The 20,810-nt window shown below is 49.8% G+C and overlaps 1 protein-coding gene and 1 long non-coding RNA gene across 4 annotated transcripts in view; one reads left to right on the forward strand and one right to left on the reverse strand.

Moving 5' to 3' along the window:
• Positions 1-16,035, reverse strand: part of GATA6 (GATA binding protein 6) — a 47,216-nt gene extending 31,181 nt beyond the window's left edge. Inside the window, exons 1-3 of one of the 3 annotated variants that reach the window (XM_084780725.1) lie at positions 15,628-16,035; positions 2,724-2,834; positions 260-1,404 (exon numbers count right to left, since the gene is read on the reverse strand). In XM_084780725.1, the coding sequence (XP_084636851.1) occupies positions 260-1,404; positions 2,724-2,834; positions 15,628-15,716 (1,345 nt within the window). In that variant the 5' untranslated portion in view covers positions 15,717-16,035. Of the gene's footprint in view, positions 1-259; positions 1,405-2,723; positions 2,835-4,017; positions 4,023-15,627 lie in introns of those variants that run through there. The other 2 variants (XM_084780727.1, XM_084780726.1) reach the window with 2 other exon arrangements.
• LOC311596867 lies at positions 3,152-7,738 on the forward strand. Its single transcript, XR_014779011.1, has 2 exons — positions 3,152-4,250; positions 7,126-7,738. It is a non-coding gene; the product is annotated as an uncharacterized lncRNA (long non-coding RNA).
• Positions 16,036-20,810: the final 4,775 nt, after the last annotated feature.

The following is a 20,810-nucleotide window of genomic DNA, read 5'->3' on the forward strand; positions in this document are numbered from 1 at the left end:
GATTTGTAGACCAGGCTGGCCTCGAACTCACAGCTATCCACCTGCCTCTGCCTCCTAAGTGCTGAGACTAAAGGCACGCGCCACCATACCCGGCTTCACTGTCTTTTCTGGACAAGAGTAAATCCCCACGCGACATCACAGCTAGCTTCAGAGTAGACTGCCACTGACATAAAAAGAAATCTTTGCTGAGGCTAAGGGGCATCCATACCCTTTGCACCTTAGCGTCCCCTGCCCTCATGCCCACACTGCGACCCTATACCTGCGCTGGGGCCTCGCGGCACCGGGAGTGGGGCTCCGGCTCGGCTCTGTAAGCTGTGAATCACCGGCGTTTCGAAGGGTCCCGCTGGCCAGGCGGGCGTTAGCGGCGCACCCATGTAGGGCGAGTAAGTCGGGTGGTGGTGATGATGGTGATGATAGGTCCCGTTCAGCGGCCGCGCCGCGGACAGAGAGCTGTACTGGTGTTCCCGGCCTCCCATGGCCGCCAGGCTGCCGCCACCGCCACTCACGCTGCCGGCGCCCGCGCTGCCCGCAGCCACGTAGCCCCCGGGGTCCCGTGAGGCGCCGTTGGCCATGGGGGGACTAGGCGAGTAGGGGAAGCGCGCAGAGGCGTGGACTGCGGCCGAGCCTGCACCCCCTGGTCCCGCCGCCCCGCCGCCGGCTGCGCCACCCCCGCCATACGGGGGGCTGTCCGCGGAGGCCTGGGGCCAGCCCGGGTGAGCGCCCGCGCTTCCCGCGTGGTTGCTGGGCCCGCTGCCCGCCCCCTGTAGGTACGGCAGGCCGGGCAGCATGGAACCCACGCGCGTGGTGGGGACGTAGACTGGGGAGCTGGCCGCCGCGGCTGCCGCGGCCGCCGCGTGCACGAAGCCGCCGGGCGCGCCGTCGTAAGCGGCAGGCCCTTGGCTGGACAGGGCTGCGAGGGTCTGGTACATTTCCTCAGGCTGCTCGGCCGCGAAGGGGCTCAGCTTGGCGCCCCGGCTGGACCACAGCAGCTTGCTGGCGGTGGCGGCCTGGTCTAGGTCAGTGAAGAGCAACAGGTCCTCCCAACTCGACAAGGCGCTCCCGGGGCCAGCGACCCCGGGCGCCGAAGGTCCGTGGGCAGCCGCGAAGGGATGCGAGGCGTAGGGGCTGAGCAACAGCGAGCGGCCCGGAGGTCCCGCCACGGCCTCGGTGTCGAGCTGCGGCGTCCTGCAGTTGCTGGCGCCGCAGGGACCGCGATCCCCTCCCCGGGAGCAGGAGGAGGACGAGGAAGAGATGGGGGAAGGCGGAGAGGGGGGCTCCCGCGCTGGAAAGGCCCCGGAGTCGCCGGCGTCCGCAGCAGCGGCCCCGAAACGCTTCGGCAGGCACCAGCCGCTGTCAGTCAAGGCCATCCACTGTCCGGCACTGCTCCAACCTGACTTTTGATTCCTAGTGTGGGATTGAGGAACAAGACAGAAAGACCGATAAAATGAGCTTACCAAAAGCGTACGCTGTCTACTAACATGCTTTACTCCCTCACCCTCTCTATCCCAGCTTAGGGAATTCCTTAAAGATCCTGCTTCTGCTCCGTGCTTGAGGGTTTAGGAAACGAGAATTGGACTCTATACAGTAGACACAAAGTCCTCGACGACACCGGTGCCCTCCTCTGGCCCCCAGGAAGCGTTTCCCAGCGCCCTCCCATCCCACCCCTCCACAGCATCCTTCCTCCGCAAGGCGCGCCAGATCCCAGAAGTGACCACGAAGCTGGCCGAGGTTTCCCTTCTGTCCCAGAGTGGATAACTCTGGGCCTGATGACACGAAAGAACTTAATGTGTGTCAGTGCTGCCTCTTCCTGCCCTCCCAGTGAGTGTCCCTCTTTTGCGATGTCTCAGTGAGAGAGTTCCGCTCGTGAAAATAGCTACCAAAGGCAACCTGCCCTCGAAAACGAAACCAGCGCCGTTTCTCCGAGCTTCCCGGACCTCGCTGGCCAGATCCAATGCGAGCTCCAGAAAAAGTCACCCAACCCAAAGAAAGTGGGATGCCAGGACAGGCATAGGGACCTGGGAAATAGTGCCGGAAGCCCACTCGGCAAAGCCTCACGCCCAACCACGTCCAGGCCGATCGCACACCTTAAATACAGACAGCCTTATGGCCACCAGCGCGCGCGCTCACCCCGGCCGGGCCACCCCCGGTCCACCTCCATGGTCAACCCCAGCGGGGAAAAGGCCAGATCATTCCGGAATTGGACATAGTAGGGTGGAGCAGAGCGCAGAGAAAAGGAGGGGGAAACACAGAAGGGGAGGGGGTGAGACCGCCCTAATGCCGAGGCCACCCCAAAGGGGAGAGCAGGAAGAATGACAGGGAGACTTGGAAGGGGGTGGGGAGTCAGGCAGGCCTCCACTGGGCTGGTTTTCCAAATCGCTTCAGCTCATCGGAGATAACCACACTAAAATTAATGCCCACACACACACGGGCAAGATGGCCAGAAAGAAGTTTCTCTGCCCACTGGACTACGGGCTCCCGCCCCTTGACGCTGAGATAACTCGGAGATAAGGCTGCGGGCAGATAAGCACTGGGGGGCGGGGGGGCCTGGTCCGCAGTATCCGGGGAACCAGGGAGTCCCTGCAATCCTCCTGGAGAGAAGGAGGGGGGACGCCCTCGGAGCCGATCACTACCGGGGAAAGTCCGGAGAGCTGGAGGCCCAAAGGCGGGCGACTGGTAAGGTTAGGAGAGGAGGGGGGGACGAACAAAGGAGGAAGCAGCCGAACCTCGGGCGAGCGACTTGCGTGAAGAGCGGCCGCAGCGGAGGGTGCTCCCGGCGCGGAGTGAGGCTGAGGGCGCCGGCAGGAGAGCGAGTGTCCGGGGTCTGCGAGTCGCCGCTAGTGAATAAAAAGGAGAGAGGAGGCGCCTCTTACTGCTCTGCCGGAAAACTGCAGCCTGCGCTCCTGATTGGACTCACCGAGCCCTAAACAAACAGCGCTCGCCGAAGGGTGCCAGGCTGTGGGTCGGAACTGCTCTCCACAAGCTGCTGGGTGCGGAGGTGAAGAGAAGAGGGAGGGATCGAGGGGGAGGAGAAAGAAAGCGGGTGGGGAGGGAGGGGGAGGAGAGTGCTCAGCCCTAGCAGACAATAAGCGCTAGGCAGCCTGCGGGGCGTGGGCTGAGCAGCTATCCTAGACCCCAGAGTGAGGGTGAGTCCACCCAGGGGGCGCCTAGCTAGAGGACACTAGAGGAGAGGAGGGGACAGCAGCAGGCTTGACTTAACCAACGACCCATATTCACCCAGCAGTGGGACACATCTTCGAGTCCCCAGTTACACACACACACACACACACACACACACACACACACACACACACACACACACGAGGCAGAAGGGGGAGGGAAACTTGGCACAGGAGGAGCTGGATGTTCATTGCCCCGCACTGTCTGCCGCCGCAAAGGGAGGGGCGCGCCACCTCCTAGGTCAGCGCGCCCCCAAAGTCAGCGGCGGCGGGGGCTGGCGGGCGCGGGGGGGGGGGGAGCCCAACTGGCCTTCCCAGCTTCTCTTTTCAAATTAATCTCCCTCCCCACCGCTCACTTTACTCCCTTACAGTTGCTTGTGACTGACCTTAAACTTTCCCGACCCTGTTTCGGGATGCTCAGGTCGTTGGGGCCTTTTGGGATGCAGGCTATGATCTGGGAAAGGTGCCCTAGTGCATACTCCCTACCTCGCCCCTGCTCTGAATATACTGAATTCCTGGGAGGTTTGTAGAGCTCAGGACGACATTCCCCAGCTAACCTTTGGGGTCGTGGTGTACGGAAAGGTTGACTCTATGAGGGACTAGGGACTCGTCATGAATGAGAAACACTGCAGCGTCGTCCAGGGATGCTAGTTTGGTTGTTGCGATCCCTCTGAGCTTTCCCTGGACTTCTGTTAAATCGAAGATAAGACCTTGAGAAGGAGCGGGGTACCCTCCCTGAACCCAGAAAGAAATACCGTTTCTCCACCCCCAATCTCTCACACACACCCCCCTTAGAGTCGCTCCCTCCAAATGGTTATCACAACTGTGTACAAACTGATACCGTCCTTAGAGGGCCAAGGACTGGAAATGAACGTTGGCGGGGTTATCAGTGTGGATCTGTCAGCAGCGAGTCGCACACTGCTTGTCCCAGGCAGCAGCAGTGATATACGTCTTGTTCCTTCGGGCTCACAAAAAAGGATTTCTTCCGACAAGCTAGACACTGGCAGGCTGCGGAAAGGGAATTGAACAGAAGGAACATTCTTATGGTGATGGATTTTTACATACACCTTCCAGGTAAATCATAGTAAATGCTTTTTCTACATCTTCCTGAAAGCATTTGAGCTCTGGTTTTGTTGTTGTTGTTTTAGTTTCGTTTGATATTTATTTTTGTTGCATTTCCAGTTGGAGAAAGGAGAGAGGTCCAAACAGAGTTGAACATTAATACATAGGTGCGCTGTAAACTACGATTTCGAGAGCGTTTGAGACCTTGTTGCTAAGGGGACATTTCCTTGAACTATACCTGTGCGCCGCAGGAGACGGGAAAGGACGTGCTGGGGAGGGGGAGGGGGCTCCGAGTCCAGGAAGTTAGCGAGAATTCTCTCGTTTTCATTCTTCATTGTAAATTGCGGCCAAACACTTCTGAATTTTTAAGCCTGCTACCGAGACGGTCTATAAACCGTTCTTGACTAACTGCGTCACTTTTACAACGTTCCTTCTTGCCTCCCCCCAGTCGCTGTGGCTTTAGCCCCAGTCGCTGTGGCTTTAGCGTGGCTGCCTCTCTGTAAGGCTGAAGGTGGAAAACTCCCGCTAGCAGCAGGAGCAGGACTCCAGGCTTTAAATTTTAACCCGAGTTCGATCGAAAGTTACTACCAGCACAAGAGACTGGCACGGGCCGGCCCAATTCCCACCAAGTTTTCAGCGGCTTGCTTTGCGTTGTTCGGTAAATTCCAACAAAAAATTTTAAGCTGACTTGGCTCTTCGAAGTTCATTTGTAAGCAATTCATTAAAGCTCCGGACATAGTTTTTCTTTTGAGTCCAGTTGTTCCGAAATACTGTCTCCAGTTTGCTCTTAAAAAGCAATTTTTACAGTTCATATTTGCTAAAAATAATAAATGACTTGGCTAACTAAATTTGGCGTCCTGGCTGTGAGCGGCCTTCAGGGCTGAGGCAGATGGGAGTTCTGGGGCAAGATCGGTTCCTGTCCTGTAGCTGTTATTTCTGTTGTTGTTGGCTTTTTTTTTTTAAGTTAGGGTGAGGGAGTGTTATCTTGCGTAAATTTTCTGGGACAATAGCAAACCCCCACTGATCTGCTTTCCCGCAGCTAAGCAGCCGAGCCTGGAGAACACACTGGCCCTGGCGCCGCTAGGACAGAGGTGAGGGACTCGACCCATCTTGACAGATTTGACAACGTTCGGGCTCTAGGAGCTCGGGGAAGTGACCCATAATTTTAGCCTCCAAATTCCCAATCATTTTAGTAGTGCCAACAAAGGAGGAAGATAGATCTTTTTTTTCTTTCAGGGCCATAAAATTCACACACACACACAGACCAAAAAAAAAAAAAAAAAAAAAAGAAAGAAAGAAAAGAAAAAAAGAAAAAGAAAAAAGAAAACTGGCTTTTGAAGGAGGAATAGGTTAGAGAAATATTTCTTCATGTCAGTTAACGTGAAAATAAAACTGTTTAACCTGTCCATTTGACTAAGACACAAACCTATGCTGCCTACAGACTCCAGTTTGCTTTTTTTCCGGCTCTCGGACTCAGGCGACAACACCCTTGAGGCAAAGGCACATTTCAAAGCCCTCCCCCCACTGGCCTCTGGCTGGACGCTCCTGGGGAAAGGAAGGCCAGCGGGGCAGAATGGGGGTGCGGAGGAAAGGGAAACACCCCAAACTAGGGGGAACCCATGTTTGTCTTCTCCCTCTCTCTCTCTCTCTCTCTCTCTCTCTCTCTCTCTCTCTCCCTCCCTCCCTCCCTCCCTCCCTCCCTCTCCCCTTTTTTTCTTGTGCCCTCCTGTTTTTCCTCCCCGCCTTTGCTAATCTTGAACGAAATCGTTTCGCTCAGAACTATTTAGACCCGAACCTTATGCCCAAAAGAGGGCTGGCTCTGGGGCGCGGCCTGACCTCGTAGACTCATTTATTTGGGCCGGGCCACACCACCATTGCCTTTCAAATCTAGCAGCCAATTGAGCAGGGGCCGGGGACCTTGTGTCGCTCGGCTTCCGGGGACACCACAGACCTGGGCCTGAATACGTGTAGCTGTACACCTTTGGCCTTGCAAACTCAAGCTCGTTACCTGTCACTGCCTGAAGCTTCTGTCTGCTCCCACACCGACTCAGAAAGTGTGGAGGGGGCACACACACACATGCAATTTTTGTCTTAAACATGGCTTGAACTTTAGTTTTAAAATATTAGGCTGGACCTATATAACTCACTGGTAAATTACTTAATGTTCAAGGATGTGGGTTCGATTCCCTTGTCGATTATATTTCTTACTGTGCTATGAACTATCTCATCCAACGATTCGGGTCACCTTGACTCCTCATTTTCCCCAGTGTCCCAGTCCAGTAGATGGGTATGGACTGTGTATTCCCCGACTCGGAGCGCCAGCCATCAACCCGGCTACTCCTAACGACTTGTTTGCCTTTCCTTTCCCACCTCCTCTCCCTTCCCGATGCTTCCTCTTTTTCCATTCTTTTCCCCTTCCCCTCCTCCGTTTTATTCTTATTTTCCTATAAACAAACAAACAAAATCGCTCCAGGCGCGATCATGTGACGGCGGAAGAGCGAAGGTCGCCGCGAGTTGCACTGTCCCTTCTCCTCCGCTTGGCCTCGGGCCTCAGGGCTGGTGCTGGTCCGGGGAGGTGGGAAACCCAGTAACGCGCGAGACCCGACCTCGCTCCGCGGCCCCGCGCGAGAGCAGCCCCGGGTGACCTCGGTGAGCCGCCTCCAGCTCAGCGCAGAGGTGGGCTCGCAGCTGCCCGAAAGGTCACTGAGGTGGCCTCCCTCTCCGTGCGCTGTTTACGTGACTTAATGTACTTCTTACGCGGCGGTAAGTCGCGGCGGCGATAAGGGGGCGGCCGGGGAGGGTCGCCGTAAAAGCCCCACGCTGGGCGCCTGCGGCCCACCCTCAGCCATTAACCTTTTTACTTTCTTCTTTCCTCTCTCTCTTAAAGCTTGTTATCTGGGCCACCCAATGACCGACGAAAGATCTTCCCTCCCCACGTCTCCCACCGCCGCTTTAAACCAAATAAATTTAGCTATTAAGGGCCGAGATGTCTGACAAAAGATCGAAAGGTGTCTCTCTGGGATCGCTTAAAGAAGCGGAGAAGCTGGCGGCTCTCGAATCCCGATAAAGAAATTCCACGCCGGCGCCGGCCTCCCTCCTCAGCCTGCTTGCCTCCCGACACCCTGAGATCGCGACCTCAAAGGTCCGTTGGGATCTGTAGCTCCAGTTGAGGCATTGTCTCAGGTCCCCTGGCCTGGGGATGCCCAGGCATTGGGACTCACCCTAATCCTAACCCAGGAGCCAGGCCACCCAATGCAGTCCTGCCAAGCTTGCAGAACCAAGGTCAATGAAACCCAAAAATACCATTTAAATTTACTCCCTCCGCACCCCCCTTTAGACAAAGCCTTCTATTATGTATGGCAGACCGGCCTTGAACTCATGATCCTCAAGCCTCAGGCCAGTGAGAGTATTGAAATTTCAATTGTTTGTAGCCTTGTCCTATCGTGTTTTGTTTTGTTTAATTCTCTAATACTAATAAAGACAAAACCAAGCCATGCCTAGCCACCTTTCCAATGGTTCATTTAGGACCATATCTCCTGGGGGTCATGGCGAGAACTTCTGAAGCCCTGGCAGACGTGACAATAGGCCCGCGCCCTGAGATTGAACCCAGGAAGGGTGTAGACTCTCAAAGGTTGGTTTGGTCAAATACAGTATTTGGAATCATTAATTACAGCTGGCATGGCTAGCCAAAGCCATCACTTCCCTCTCAAAGGGCGAAGCCAGGCAGACCCACTTGCCAGACTCTGGACTCTGAGAGTCCTGGTGGGGGTAGGAGGAGCCATTGGGATGGTCAGATAATGATTTGATCTTTTCTGGTGCTTTGAAACTAGTAAAGTCTGAACAGTCGGAGACTGGGACACCGCCGAGAGCCAGTGCTGCCCAGAGGATAGGACTTCTACTTTTTCAGTCTACTCCCCGCAGCATGCTGTGCTCATTCCAAAAGGCATTCCCGGTTCTTCTGTCTCTCACCTCACGCTGGGGTGCGAACATACAGACATCCCCTTTTTCCTAGCCCTTACAAATAGTTGATTTCCCAAACACTCTCTTTCTGTAGCCTTGCCCTCTAACCCAGCCTCTGAAGGAGAAAAGGATGCCTTGAAAAGAAAAGGGAACTTCTGCTCCCAAGAAAGTAAGACCCACATTTCCAGCCCCATGGGGTGAGTGAGCTAGATCTGAGGTCTCCTAGTGTGCCTTAGGCATGACAAGAGCGCAGGCCTCGTGAGTTCTGGGGTCTAGACCCCACTGCGCAGACCCGTGTCAGCTCAGAGCCCGTCCTCCTGTTAAGTAGCTTTTCCTTCCTTCTTTCTTTCTTTCTTTCCTTCCTTCCTTCCTTCCTTTCTTCTTTTTTCTGGCAGGGATTGATAAAGAAGGGGGGAGAGGAAAGAGAAAATTAGCTTTGCTAAGTTATAAATGCCATCCTTGATCCATGAGAAGGGAGTCACCAAGAAAAAGCTCCTACTCAGAAATATGACCTCTCCATTCAGCTATGTTGCAAATATGCAAAGAATTAGGACCAAAGGGTTTGTCTACCACTGCGCAGCCCTCCAGCTTCCTGCCACTCGCCAACAGACGTGTCCTGAGTATGCACTGCGGGGAGAGGAAACAGAAGAGGCAGCTCCAAGCTTGCAAGTGTTTACAGTCTAGAAGGTTGGCACCTCACAGGCAGCTTTGTGGTAGGACCTGGGGGAAGCTTTGGCTTGCTCTGAGAGGGCACTTAGATAGCACTTATCCTCCAGGCTGCAACGTGGGGTTGGAAAGGTGAGCGGTAGTTCTTCTAGTTCATCCACTGCGACACTTTGTAAGAGACACTGGAGTATCGAGTCTCCTCTTGGTAACTTGCTATCCTTCCTCTGAGTGCCGCAAGGCCTCCCCATCCAGGGGACGTGGTCAGAAAAGGGGCACCAGAGTTCGTGTGAGAGTCAGATCTCACTCTCCACTCAACAGTGGAGAATATCCTATTCATCGGCTAGGTCTGGGTAGGGGTTCGAAGTTTACTGCCTATATTCTCCTTGGCTGGTGCCTTAGTTTGAGGAGGACCCCAGGACCCAGATCCGCCTGTCATAAAGTTCTTCTTGTAGGTTTCCAGGACCCCGTGGGTCCTATTATTTCCCCATTCTTCCATGCTACTCTCACCTAAAGTCTCAATAGGATGTCCTCTCCTCTGACCAGACATAGGGGAGGGGAGAAGGGGGAAGTGGGAGGGAGGGAGGAATAGGAGGAAACAAGGGAAGAGCTAACAATCTAGATGTAATATGAATAAATTAATTTTAAAAAAGAAAGCTACTATGTACACTTTAACCCATGCGGTAAGAATATTATTTGATCGTTTTTCTCTTCTGAAAACTGGGTAAGCCATTATAACTTCAATTTTCACAAAATAAGATGTTGTGGGGCTGGAGAGATAGCTTAGTGGGTAAGAGCACTGTCTTGCTCTTCCAGAGGTCCTGAGTTCAATTCCCAACAACCACATGATGGCTCACAACCATCTCTAATGTGATCTGGTGCCCTCTTCTGTCATGCAGGTGTACATGCAGATAGAGCACTCATATACATAAAATAAATAAATAAAAATAAATTTTTTTAAAAAAGAAAATTAAAAAAAAAGAGAGAGAGAGAGAGAGAGACACTGGGCCAGCCCAGGACTTGGGGCCGCTGTGCCACCTCCTAATACCACTATCTATTTTCTGTGTGATGAGGTTAAGTCGCCCAGCTTTTCTATTCCAGTTCCCTCTTCTGTAAAACACCCTAAAAACCAAAGTGGGGTGTGCTGACTATGCCTACAGCTCAGAGCTGGGGCAGGACTATGATTCTCAGACCAGCCAGGACTACATACACAGTGAGACCTTGTCTCCAAAAACGGATGTGGGGGTGGGGGTGGTGGCTCAAAGACTTCCTGACAGGACAAACCAATGGCCTGAGCTTCACTGAGACACACAATGGAAAGATACTCAACTCCCTCAAGTTTTTCTCTGACCTCCACTCATGTGCTGTGCCATGTGTGCATGTGTGGGCACACACATATAAGTGTAATGAAAAATTTAAAGAAAGACTAGAAGGAAGGGAAGGAAGGAAAAATAAAGAAGAGAAGAAGAGAGGGAGAAGAGGGGAGGGAGGGAGGGAGGAAGAGAGGGAGGGAGGGAGGGAGGGAATAACTTATGGGGTCACTGCAAAGACTAAAAGTCTTGGTAGTAATGCTGGTAAGCTCCGTGACGTCTTACTGACATCCTCACATATTCTGCACCAAATATCAGCTTCCCATGTGACCCAGCCACCTACCAAATGAATTCCCAGGAAAGCACTCCTATTTGACTTGCGGGGGGAGGGGGGGGCTGCTTTGAGCCCTCTGTGTACCAGCACCAGGAGTTTATTTATTGCATTATGGTAGGGAAGAGGGTGAGGGGTGAGACAAACATAGGTCCTCTGCTGGCTTTTGGTGCCTTTGAAGAGGGAACATTCCTTCTTCCCCCTTGCAAATGCAAGCAGCAGACTCCATCTTCTGCACGGACCAAGATAGCAATCTTGAGGCTTCTCAAAAAAAAGAATCCCAGTCCCCCACAGCAGCCCTCCCTGCCAACTCCTCTCTGGAGATCATGGAAGGAAATTAGCACACAGCCATTAAGGAGAGCAACCGGGGAGATTGGCCCTAGCTATTAGGTGTTTCTATTTAAATTGACTTGCGTGCCACCAACCTTACACTTACTTCACTCAAGTGGTGGTTCACTTTTCAATTTAGTGTTGTAGGGTTTTTGTTGTTGTTGTTGTTATTGTTTTAGGGTTCTCTCTCTCTCTCTCTCTCTCTCTCTCTCTCTCTCTCTCTCTCTCTCTCTCTCTCTCTCTCTCTCTCCCTCTCCCCCTCCCCCTCCCCCTCCCCCTCCCCCTCCCCCAAGTCCTTTTCATTTTTCTTTACTTGGTCCTGGAGTTGGAAGCCAGGGCCTCATGCACACACACTAAGCAAGTGTTCTGTCTGAGCCATGCACACCACAGGACCACGTTATCAAACACAGGCCACTCTCAATATCTTCAGTCTTATTTTTCTTTCTGGCCCTTCCCTTCCTTCTCCTTCCACTGTGTATTCTAAAACAAGATCCAGACCTCAACAAAGAATACTATTATCTAGATAAAGACAGTGAAAGAGCTGCATCTTCCACAAGACACTGCGGGTCTTTCTCTACCTCTCTGCATGCTTTTTTTGGCCCCAGTTGGGCCCAGAGACTGTTTTCCTCTGGTCTTTGACAGTCCTGATCTTTTCTCTGTTTGATTTACTGAGTGCTGTCATTTTTCAGCTCTTTACTCTCACAATCACACATTCAAACCTGATAAAGTTCAAGACCCTGAGTGCTTGCAGCTTCCCAGGATTGACAGTCCTCCTGCCCTCCACCCCAGCCAGCAGCTGAGGCTGATTGAATCCTCATGGACAGAAGCCTGCAGGGGTCAGGAGCAGCAGCTAATCCCGGAGAGGGCCCGGATGCTCCTGTTCCCCAGCCACCTCTGCTATCCTAGCAAGCCTCCGTCCCTCCTTTCCCCTTTCCTGAGACAGATTGTCAAAAGCCTTTGGGTAGGGGAGTGAAGGACCTGAGCTTGCCACACACAGAACCAGTTAAGAGGAGATGCAAAAATTCCAGGCAGCTGTCCTGAGAGCCGGAGTCCTGAATCTACAAAACAGCAGTGGAATCAAGGTGGAGACACTTAACCTCTAGGTGCCTCAGTTGCTCCATCCATAAAATGGTAAAAAATATTGCTTGGCGCAAACATTCATCACAGACTAATGACCGGGGTCCTTCTTGCTGCATGCTGCCTTTTAGCCGCCACGGAGACAGCATGTGTATATCTGGCCTGGCTCTTTGGTTCTGTCAGGTTCAACACAGGTTTAGACGTTAATCTAAATACCACACTAGTGGGTTAAACAAAAGGAATGATTCACGTCCAAAGGCCAAACAGTTAACTTGAACTCAAGGTTCCAGATCACTGAAATGTCTTCCAATGGAAGCTGCTTTCTAAATACTGTTTTTTTTTTCTGCCCATAAATATAAGTGAACAAAACTGAGGAACGTAGACTACAGGTGGTCACCAAGGACGGAAAGCTTTTATTCTTAGTGTGGGTACTGTCAGGGCCTTGGAAGGACTAAGCACTTATTTATTTATTGCTCAAATTAATGATTTCATTTATCTTAAAGTATCAGAATTTTCTAGGGTGGAGGTGTAGCCCAGTGGTAGAACACATGCTTAGCGTGCCCCAGGCCCTTAGCTTAATACCTTGCATCGAAAAATAAACAAATAAATTTGATTGAGGTTACTTCATTCAGATAGTAGTGACACAACTGAAAAGGCTAGCAATCTGAGTGTCCTCACTTTGGTGACTACAGAAAAGGAGAGGCGATACCCGGACTGACAGGTGCTGCTGTGGCCCAAAGAGCTCACAGATCCTGAAAGCTGTCCAGTCTCTCTGAAGAAGATGATGCCGGCCAAAGTGAAAGCCTTCAGACAAAGAAGGTGAGACGCCCAGGAGCAAAGCACCCGGCATTCAGTGACTCCTGAAACAACCACGCTGAAGAAGCACAGCTCTGAGACAAGGCGGAGGCTGCAGGATATAACAAACTTCCAGTCGAGAGAACGAAGGAAGCCAAGGAAGACTCAGGGAAGAGTACAAGCACAGTCCTCGTGAGCACTTGTACTTCTGAGTCCAGGCAAAAACAAGTCTTAGAGGAACAAATAATCAAACCATGCAGGTAGGAATGCTGGTTACCCCAAGATTCAAGAACAGGAGCAGAAGGCCACCTGCAAGCCTGTGGCCAACTAGGATTATGTAGTGAGACCTTTTCTCAAAAGAGGAGAAGGGGGAAGTGGAGGAGGGGCAGGAGTAGTGGCGTGGCGTGCCAAGAGTACGGACCTTTTTCTATTTTATTTATTTATTTATTTATTTTTATTTTGGCTTCTTTGATTTTTTTTTCTTTTTTTGAGACAGGGTCTCTCTGTGTAGCCTTGACTGTCCTGGACTTGCTTTGTAGACCAGGCTGGCCTTGAACTCACAGCAATCCACCTGCCTCTGCCTCCCAAATGCTAGGATTAAAGGCGTACGCCACCATAGCCCAGCCTGGCTTCTCTGATTTTAAAGACAGGCTTTCTCTGTGTAGCTGTGGCTGTCCTGAAACTCACTCTGTAAACCAGGCTGGCCTTGAACTCTCAGAGATGAGCCTGCCTCTGTCTCCCAGGTGCTACGATTAAAGGCGTGCCTCACCACCGCCCAGCAGGACTATGAATTTTAAAAGGGATAATCTGTCCCTCTAACTAACTCATGGCCTAAAGCTAGACAACATATAAGGGACAACAGTGCTATAACTATTAATGTCAGTGTTAGGATCTGCTTCAGGCCACCTGCCTATGACGTCATTGCTTGCCAGCCACGGGGGCATGACCCTGTCCAGGGCCATATCAAAGGATAAACCATACATGTGGCCCCCTCTCTAACCTCTTTCTCTTCTTACTTTTCCTGTCTCTGTCTCTGTCTCTCTCGGGTATCCCTTCCCCCTTTTCCCTCTCCTCCCATGCTCATTTAATAAACCTCATATAACACAATATCTGGTGTCTTGTGTCTATCATGGTCTAATTATGAATCATAACAGTCAGTGCCATTATTAGCTACTTTGTTTAGAAGGCACCTTTTGTCTGAGGCTGATGCTGGCAGTCTGTAAACCCCAGCACTTAGGAGGTGAAGGAAGGTCCGCACATAACCTGTGAGAGGCTAGCTGTGGCTGCTTGGGGCTCGTCTTTAAAAAGTATTAAACAGTCAGGTGTGGTGGCACATGCCTTTAATCTCAGAAGAGTCAGGCTGATCTCTGTGAGTTCAAGGCTAGCCTGGTCTACAAAGAGTTCTAGGACAGCCAGGGCTATTACACAGAGAAACCGTGTCTCAAAAAACCAAAAATATAAGGCAGGCATGGTAGTGCACGTCTTTAGTCCCAGCACTTGGGAGGCAGAGGCAGGTGGATCACTGTGAGTTCAAGGCCAGCCTGGTCTACAAAGTGAGTCCAGGACGGCTAAGGCTAAACAGAGAAACCCTGTCTCGAAAAACTAAAAAAAAAAAAAAAAGAAAAGAAAAAAGAAAATTGTTAAATCTTTTTTAAAAGAAAATTAAAACAAAATCTCTGTAGTCAGCAGATTTTATTTGCGTATTACCAAGTTGTTCCTTCCTGACCAGAATGCTGGCCTCTGTAGAAGTTCTAAAGATAGACTGATATCAAATGACTTCTCCTGGCACATCCTGAGTCAGATTACTACTCTGTTTATGGTACCACAAATTAAAGGCATGTAATTACCTAACAAAAACAGTATAAATGTTACATCATTTATAAAGCCTACCCCCCTAGCAGTTCCTCGATAAAGTCTAGCCAAAACCACAGTGTGGTCCAGAGATAAAGCAAGCTTGTCAGTCTTCAAATCTATCTCTTCCTTCCTTTCTTTCTTCTTTTCCCTTCCTTCCTTCCTTCCTTCCTTCCTTCCCTGTTGTTGTTGGTGGAGTTTTTTCAAGGCATGGTTTCTCTGTGTAGCCCTGACTGTCCTGGAACTTTCTCTGTAGAGCATGCTCCTCAGACACACAGAGCTCTGCCTGCCTCTGCCTCCTCGGCCTCCTCATACAGCAGCCTGGCTCAGCCTTCAGATGGCAAAGGATTTCTCTGTCAAGAGTTCAGCATGTACCAAGCAGCCGTGGAACTGGCTGGGTGAGCAGAAAGGAGAGATCCTGTGTGAACCAGCATCTGAAGGTGAGAAAACTCACAGCAACCAGCATGAAAGCCTAGAGCCATGGGTTCAAACCCCAGAGATACAGCTTGCTGTCTTTTTCTGGCTGTGAGGCCTTATGAAATCACTGAATCTCACTGCTTCTCCTTTTCTTTGTCTATATGGAGGAGATGGAAGTGAGGGAAAGGAGATGCCAAGAGCTCAGAGTCTGGATGGAGGTAGGTAAGTTGACCAGAATCATGCAGAGAAGGCATGAGACAAAACTGTTGAAAGGATAAGCTGTGACCTATTCGGGGGTCACTGAAAGCCATAAACAGCCTAAGTGTGCCGATGCACACCTACAATTCTAGTGCATGGAAGTCTGAGACAGGAAACACATTTGAGGTCAACCTTGACAACATAACAAACTCAACAACTTCTCGACCAATGGATGGTTGTGGCCATTCAGCAAGTAAAAGTGGTTACTACCGAGCTGAAAGTATTAGTCACTGTTGTCTAGGAAGCAGATCTGATAGATGCATATGTATGCATTATTATAATGTCATATATATGTACATATATCAAATCATATATGTGCATGTATATAGAAAATCATATATATGTATATATAGTAAATCATATACATGTATATATATGATTTAATAGATTGACTTACAGGATACGGTCCAAGGAGTCTAACGAGGGCGGTGTCATACTGGAGCATCTGAGAACCTGGTGGCAGTCCATAACGCTGGCAGTCTTCATGTTCCCAGTCTGGCATCACAAACATGGGGAACCGCTGGTACACTGGAAGCTCAAAGAAGGCAGCTCTAGTATCAGCAAAAGAAGAAGATGGCAGGGATACACAGAGAAACCCTGCCTCAAAAAAAAAAAAAGAAAAGAAAAGAAAAGAAAAAAAAAGGAAGTAGATTTGCCTATCAGGAAACAAAGCAACCAAAAAATACCGCCCACTTTTGTGTGTGTATGTATGTGGGGGTGTTGTTTTTGTTTCTCTGAGACAGGGTTTCTGGTGTAGCCCTGACTGTCCTGGAACTCCCTTTATAGACTAGTTCAGGCTGGCCTTGAAATCAGAGATCCATAAATGCTGGGATTAAAGGCGTGCTTTCTCCGCCCCCCCCCACTCCCCACCCCATCTCACCCCCCACCTCACTCCTGGCCTGTTTTTGGTGGGATTTTTTGGTTTGTTTTCATTTATTTTTGATTGTTGTTTTGTTTTATTGTTGTTTTGTCTTTTTTTAGGAGAGCATTTCTCTGTACAGCCCTGCCTATCCTGGACTGCTCTGTACATTAGGCTGGCCTCTAATTCAGAGACCTACCTGCCTCTACCTCTGAGTGCTGGATTTAAAGGCTTGAGCCAGCACGTCTTAGAGATAACACCCACTTGTAGGAGAAATCTTTCTGCTTCAAATTGTAAGATCAAGAAAGTCTTTTAAAAGAATGCCCAGAGGCTTCTATTTTAGTAATTTCCAGATCCAGTCAAGTTGGCAAACAAGACCTGCCAGAGTTCCACTGGTGGTGCACGCCTTGAATCCCAGCACTCCCGAGTTCTATCCAGGGGACCAGCACAGCAGAAACATGGATCAACTCCAACCTCCACAGGAACATCATGGTGTAAGTGAGAGTGTACACTCAAGTGCATGTGTGCACAAACAAAATAAACAGATGTGCTAGGAAGCAATTTTAAAATCCTTGACCCAGTACGACTCTGAGCATGTGTGACCATGCACTCCATGGGGCTTCAGGCCTCGGGAGGATTTGTGAATAGAGGCAAGAGGATCCGCTCAAGAGCATTCCTGAGCTTTGAGCATACTGAGTTTGAGGCCAGCCTAATGTATATGAGATTAATCAACCAATCAATAAACCAACCAATAAAAGAAATGAGGTTATGAGACTTTGATGTATCAGCAAATTGTTTCACTATAAAATGTATTATACTTATCCAGGTGTGATGGCACATGCCTTTAATCCCAGCACTCCGGAGGCAGACAGAAGCAGGCAGATCTATGTGTAAGCTCTACCTAGTGAAGTCCAGGGTAGCCAGGGCAACATAATGAGACTATGTTCCCCCCCCCCAAAAAAGCCTGGAGCTGTTTCCTAATAAATATGTATATAGAAAGGGCTGGGGATGCAGCTCAGCTCACTGAGTGCTTTTCTCAAATCCATGAAGCCTTTGGGGTCACATATCAGCTTGGTAGCAATTCAGAATGGTAGCAAAACGGGGCAGTTATGAAGTAGCAACAAACCAAACTTTCTAGCTGGGGTCACCACACCATGAGGGGCTATATTAAAGGGCCCCATCATTGGTAAACTTGAGAAGCACTGAACTAGAGATTTTCAGTAAATCTTGTTAGAAGAGGAAAATAGATTAAATAATTATAGATTTGAGGGGAGCTAAAACAGGAGGATCAAGTTGGGAAGGGCAAGGAGGCTGAGGGAAGGACGGTGAGGAAAGATAGCTAAAGTTAAGAGGCGTTTGAGGGGTCGTATGGAAACCTAAGGCAGGATAGAGCCCCTAAAATACAGACATATATGAAGGTGACCTAAATGAAACTGCCAAATAGTGGGAAAGAACAGCCGTAACTTGTCATTTGTCACCAAATGAAGCATCCAGTACTGGGTTACAATAGTTATAGTTGTTGTCCAAACGGGGTTACAACTGTTCCAGGTGTTGGCCAAAAGGGTCCCACGGGAGTCCCCAACAACCCAGGCTGTTGCCTAGACAATAGGTTGTTCTCTATCAACTGACAGTAAGGACGCATTGCTGAAGACAACACCCACACAGCTCACTGAACACGAACTGGTGACTACAGAAAGCCTTCACTCCTGTGTTACAGTGCACCTATGAAGGTGTTCCGTGTGCTACCTAAAGAGAAAAGTAGCCAGGCGTGGTGGTGCATGCCTTTAATCCCAGAGCTCGGGAGGCAGAGGCAGATCTCTGTGAGTTGGAGGCCAGTCTGGTGTACAAAGTGAGTCCAGGTTGGCTAGGGCTACACAGAGAAACACTGTCTCAAAACAACAACAGCAACAACAAAAATAAACAAAAAAAAAATTACAATGTCATCCTGCTGCAGGAGATGCCAGATCAATGGTGGCACAAAGCTTGTGGAAGTAACCAGCCAATATGTGACTTGACTTGAGGCCCACTCTAGGGGATGAACTCCGTACTGGACACTGCTTAGGTGAAGAAGCAGAGGACAGATAGCCCAGCGACTTAGAGTAAAACCAAACAGTACTTACTGTAAAAGACAAACAATCAAGTGAAACAAAACTCACCCCTAAAAAAAAAAACAAAAAAGCTTGTGATGAAATGTCTCTACTAGCACTGTGCTGTGTTCAGATTGGTGCCTTCCTGGGCCATCTTAGGGATGGAACCAAATGCAGAGATCCACAGCCAGACGTCACACGGACTGTGAGACCTTGACACGATCAGCCCTAAATGAGCTATCTCCATCAGAGCTCAGGGAACCCCCTCAGAAGAGGAGGCAGAGATGAACAAAACTCGTATGAGCTCAGAGAGGCTGGGGCAGCATGCACACACAGGGCGTGCACAGGTCTGCACCCGGTTCTCTGAGCTCACATTGTGGCTTCCTGCTTTAGTATTTTTATGGGACTCTTGAGTGTGTGAACTGCAGCACCTCTGATTCTTGTACCTTCTCTTGGGCTCTATTCTTTCAGTTGGTTTGTCTTGTACAAGTTTGATGTGACTTTTTTTTTTCTTTTTTCTTTTATCACGCACCTGCCACCAAGCATTCCTGCCTGAGTTAAATCTCCAGGACTATATAGTTGAAGGAGAAAACGAACTCCCACAAGTTGTATTCTGATTTCCACACGTGAGCTGTGGCACAGGTGCTCACAGCCATACACATGCATACATACACATACACAAACATGTCTATACATGCACACGAAAGATAAAGAAAATGTAATGCCCAGTTTAAACTCAGAACTGCCAGGAGATAGAGGAAGGCAGATCTCTGAGTTTGAAGCCATCCTAGTGTACAGAGTGAGTTCCAGGACATCCAGGGCTACACACAGAGAAACTCTGTCTGAAAAACCAAAATAAAATAAACATAAAACATAGAATAAGATCTGGGCATGTAAATCAATGACAGAGAATTTGCCTTCTATAAAGGCCTGAATTCACAGCCAGGTGTGGTGGCACACACCTTTAATCCCAGCACTCAGGAGACAGAGGCAGGCAGATCGCTGTGAGTTTGAGGCTAGCCTGGCCCACAAATCTAGTCCAGGACAGCCAGGGCTACACAGAGAAACCTTGTCTAAAAAAAAAAAAAAAAAAGAAAGAAAGAAAGAAAGAAAAAAGAAAAAAGAAAGAAAGCATTGAGTGAGCTTGCATTTTCACTGTGACCTATTATGAGAAATCAGATGCAGACTTTTCCACTTTGGTATTGGATCAGCACTTCAAAAGTATCAGGGTCTTTTTATAACTAAAAATTAATATATGTTTTTTGAGGCAGTCTGTAGCCCAGGCTGGTCGCACACTCACTATGTAGCTGACAATGACCGTGGGTTCCTGATCCCCCTCCTTCTACTTTCCCAGGGCTGGAATCCGGCTTGCACCACCATGCCTGGTTTATGAGGTGCTGGGGATGGAGCCCAGGGCTTCCTGTGTGCCAGGAGAGCACTCTGCCAACTGAGCTCAAGTCCCAGCTCCAAGTCTCGGGATTCAGTCCGTTTCCACCTGTCTATCCGTAGACACATTGAATGAACAAGTATAATCAGGCGTCAGCTTTAGTAAACCGCCAGCTTTACCCATTGGCTGACGTGCAGAACCCGCTCACTGTCTGGTGACTGAGTGGACTCATGATTGAGGCCAAAGGATATTCTCAGCTAGGCACGTACCAGCTATGGTTCCAACAGGTTTTGTTTCCTACTTGCACCACTAAGCATGCTTTTATGAACTCTACAGGAGGCCCAGGGAAGCTACTGGAATTATCTAGAGTTATCAGCTAGCTCAGTGACAGAGATGGACAAGCTTCTAGCTCCAAGGGGTGGAGCTCCGAGACCCTTTCATGCTTCCTTTTTCTTCTTTTTCTTTAGTTTTTAGACAGTCTCATCAAGTTGCCCAGAGTGGCCTTCAGCTGGCAATCCTCCTGCCTCAGCCTCCTGAGCAGCTGGATGGCAGGTCTCCAGATCACCAGGCACATAAAAGTCTATTTTCTGTTCAGTGAGAGGAACTGAGTTGAAAGCCTTGCACATGCTGAGTGCCCAGTCATTTGCCTCAGCCCTTGCTGCGAGGTTTATGCCTAAAACTTTTGGTTTTGCTATTGTTTTAAGATAAGGCCTCACTTGGCTGGCCTAGAGCCTCAACTCAACAGAGAGCCACCTGTTTCTGCCTCCCAAGGGCTATAATCAAAGCAGTGCCTCCACACCTGAAGAAGGCTTCCAAAGGCCTGCTATGGATTCTCCTGCCCCATTAGCAACTGAAGCCAACTCAGAAGGCTTAGTGGAGCCATTGGTTAAGCCTGTGCTTTTTCAGGGCATGCCCTAGTATAAGCCTTTAATCCCCACCCTCTTAGGCCAAGGCAGACAGATCTCTGAATTCAAGGCCATCTGGTTGCATATCTAACTCTCAATGAGGGCTGCACAGTGAAACTCTGTCTCAAGAAAGAAGAGAGGGCTGAGGAGTAAAAGCCTATGGAGACCAAGCTACCAGACCAGGGACACAGTGCACTCCACAGGGAACCTGCTTCACAGCTATTTGACTCTGATCAGTTTGTCTGGTTTTGGTTTTGTTTTAAGATTTATTTACTTATTTAATGCATATGGATACTTTGTCTACATACCAGAAAACGGCATCAGACAGTTGTGAGCTGCCAT

This window comes from Acomys minous, assembly GCF_964271855.1.
Source record: "Acomys minous genome assembly, chromosome: 4".
Lineage (NCBI taxonomy): Eukaryota > Metazoa > Chordata > Mammalia > Rodentia > Muridae > Acomys > Acomys minous.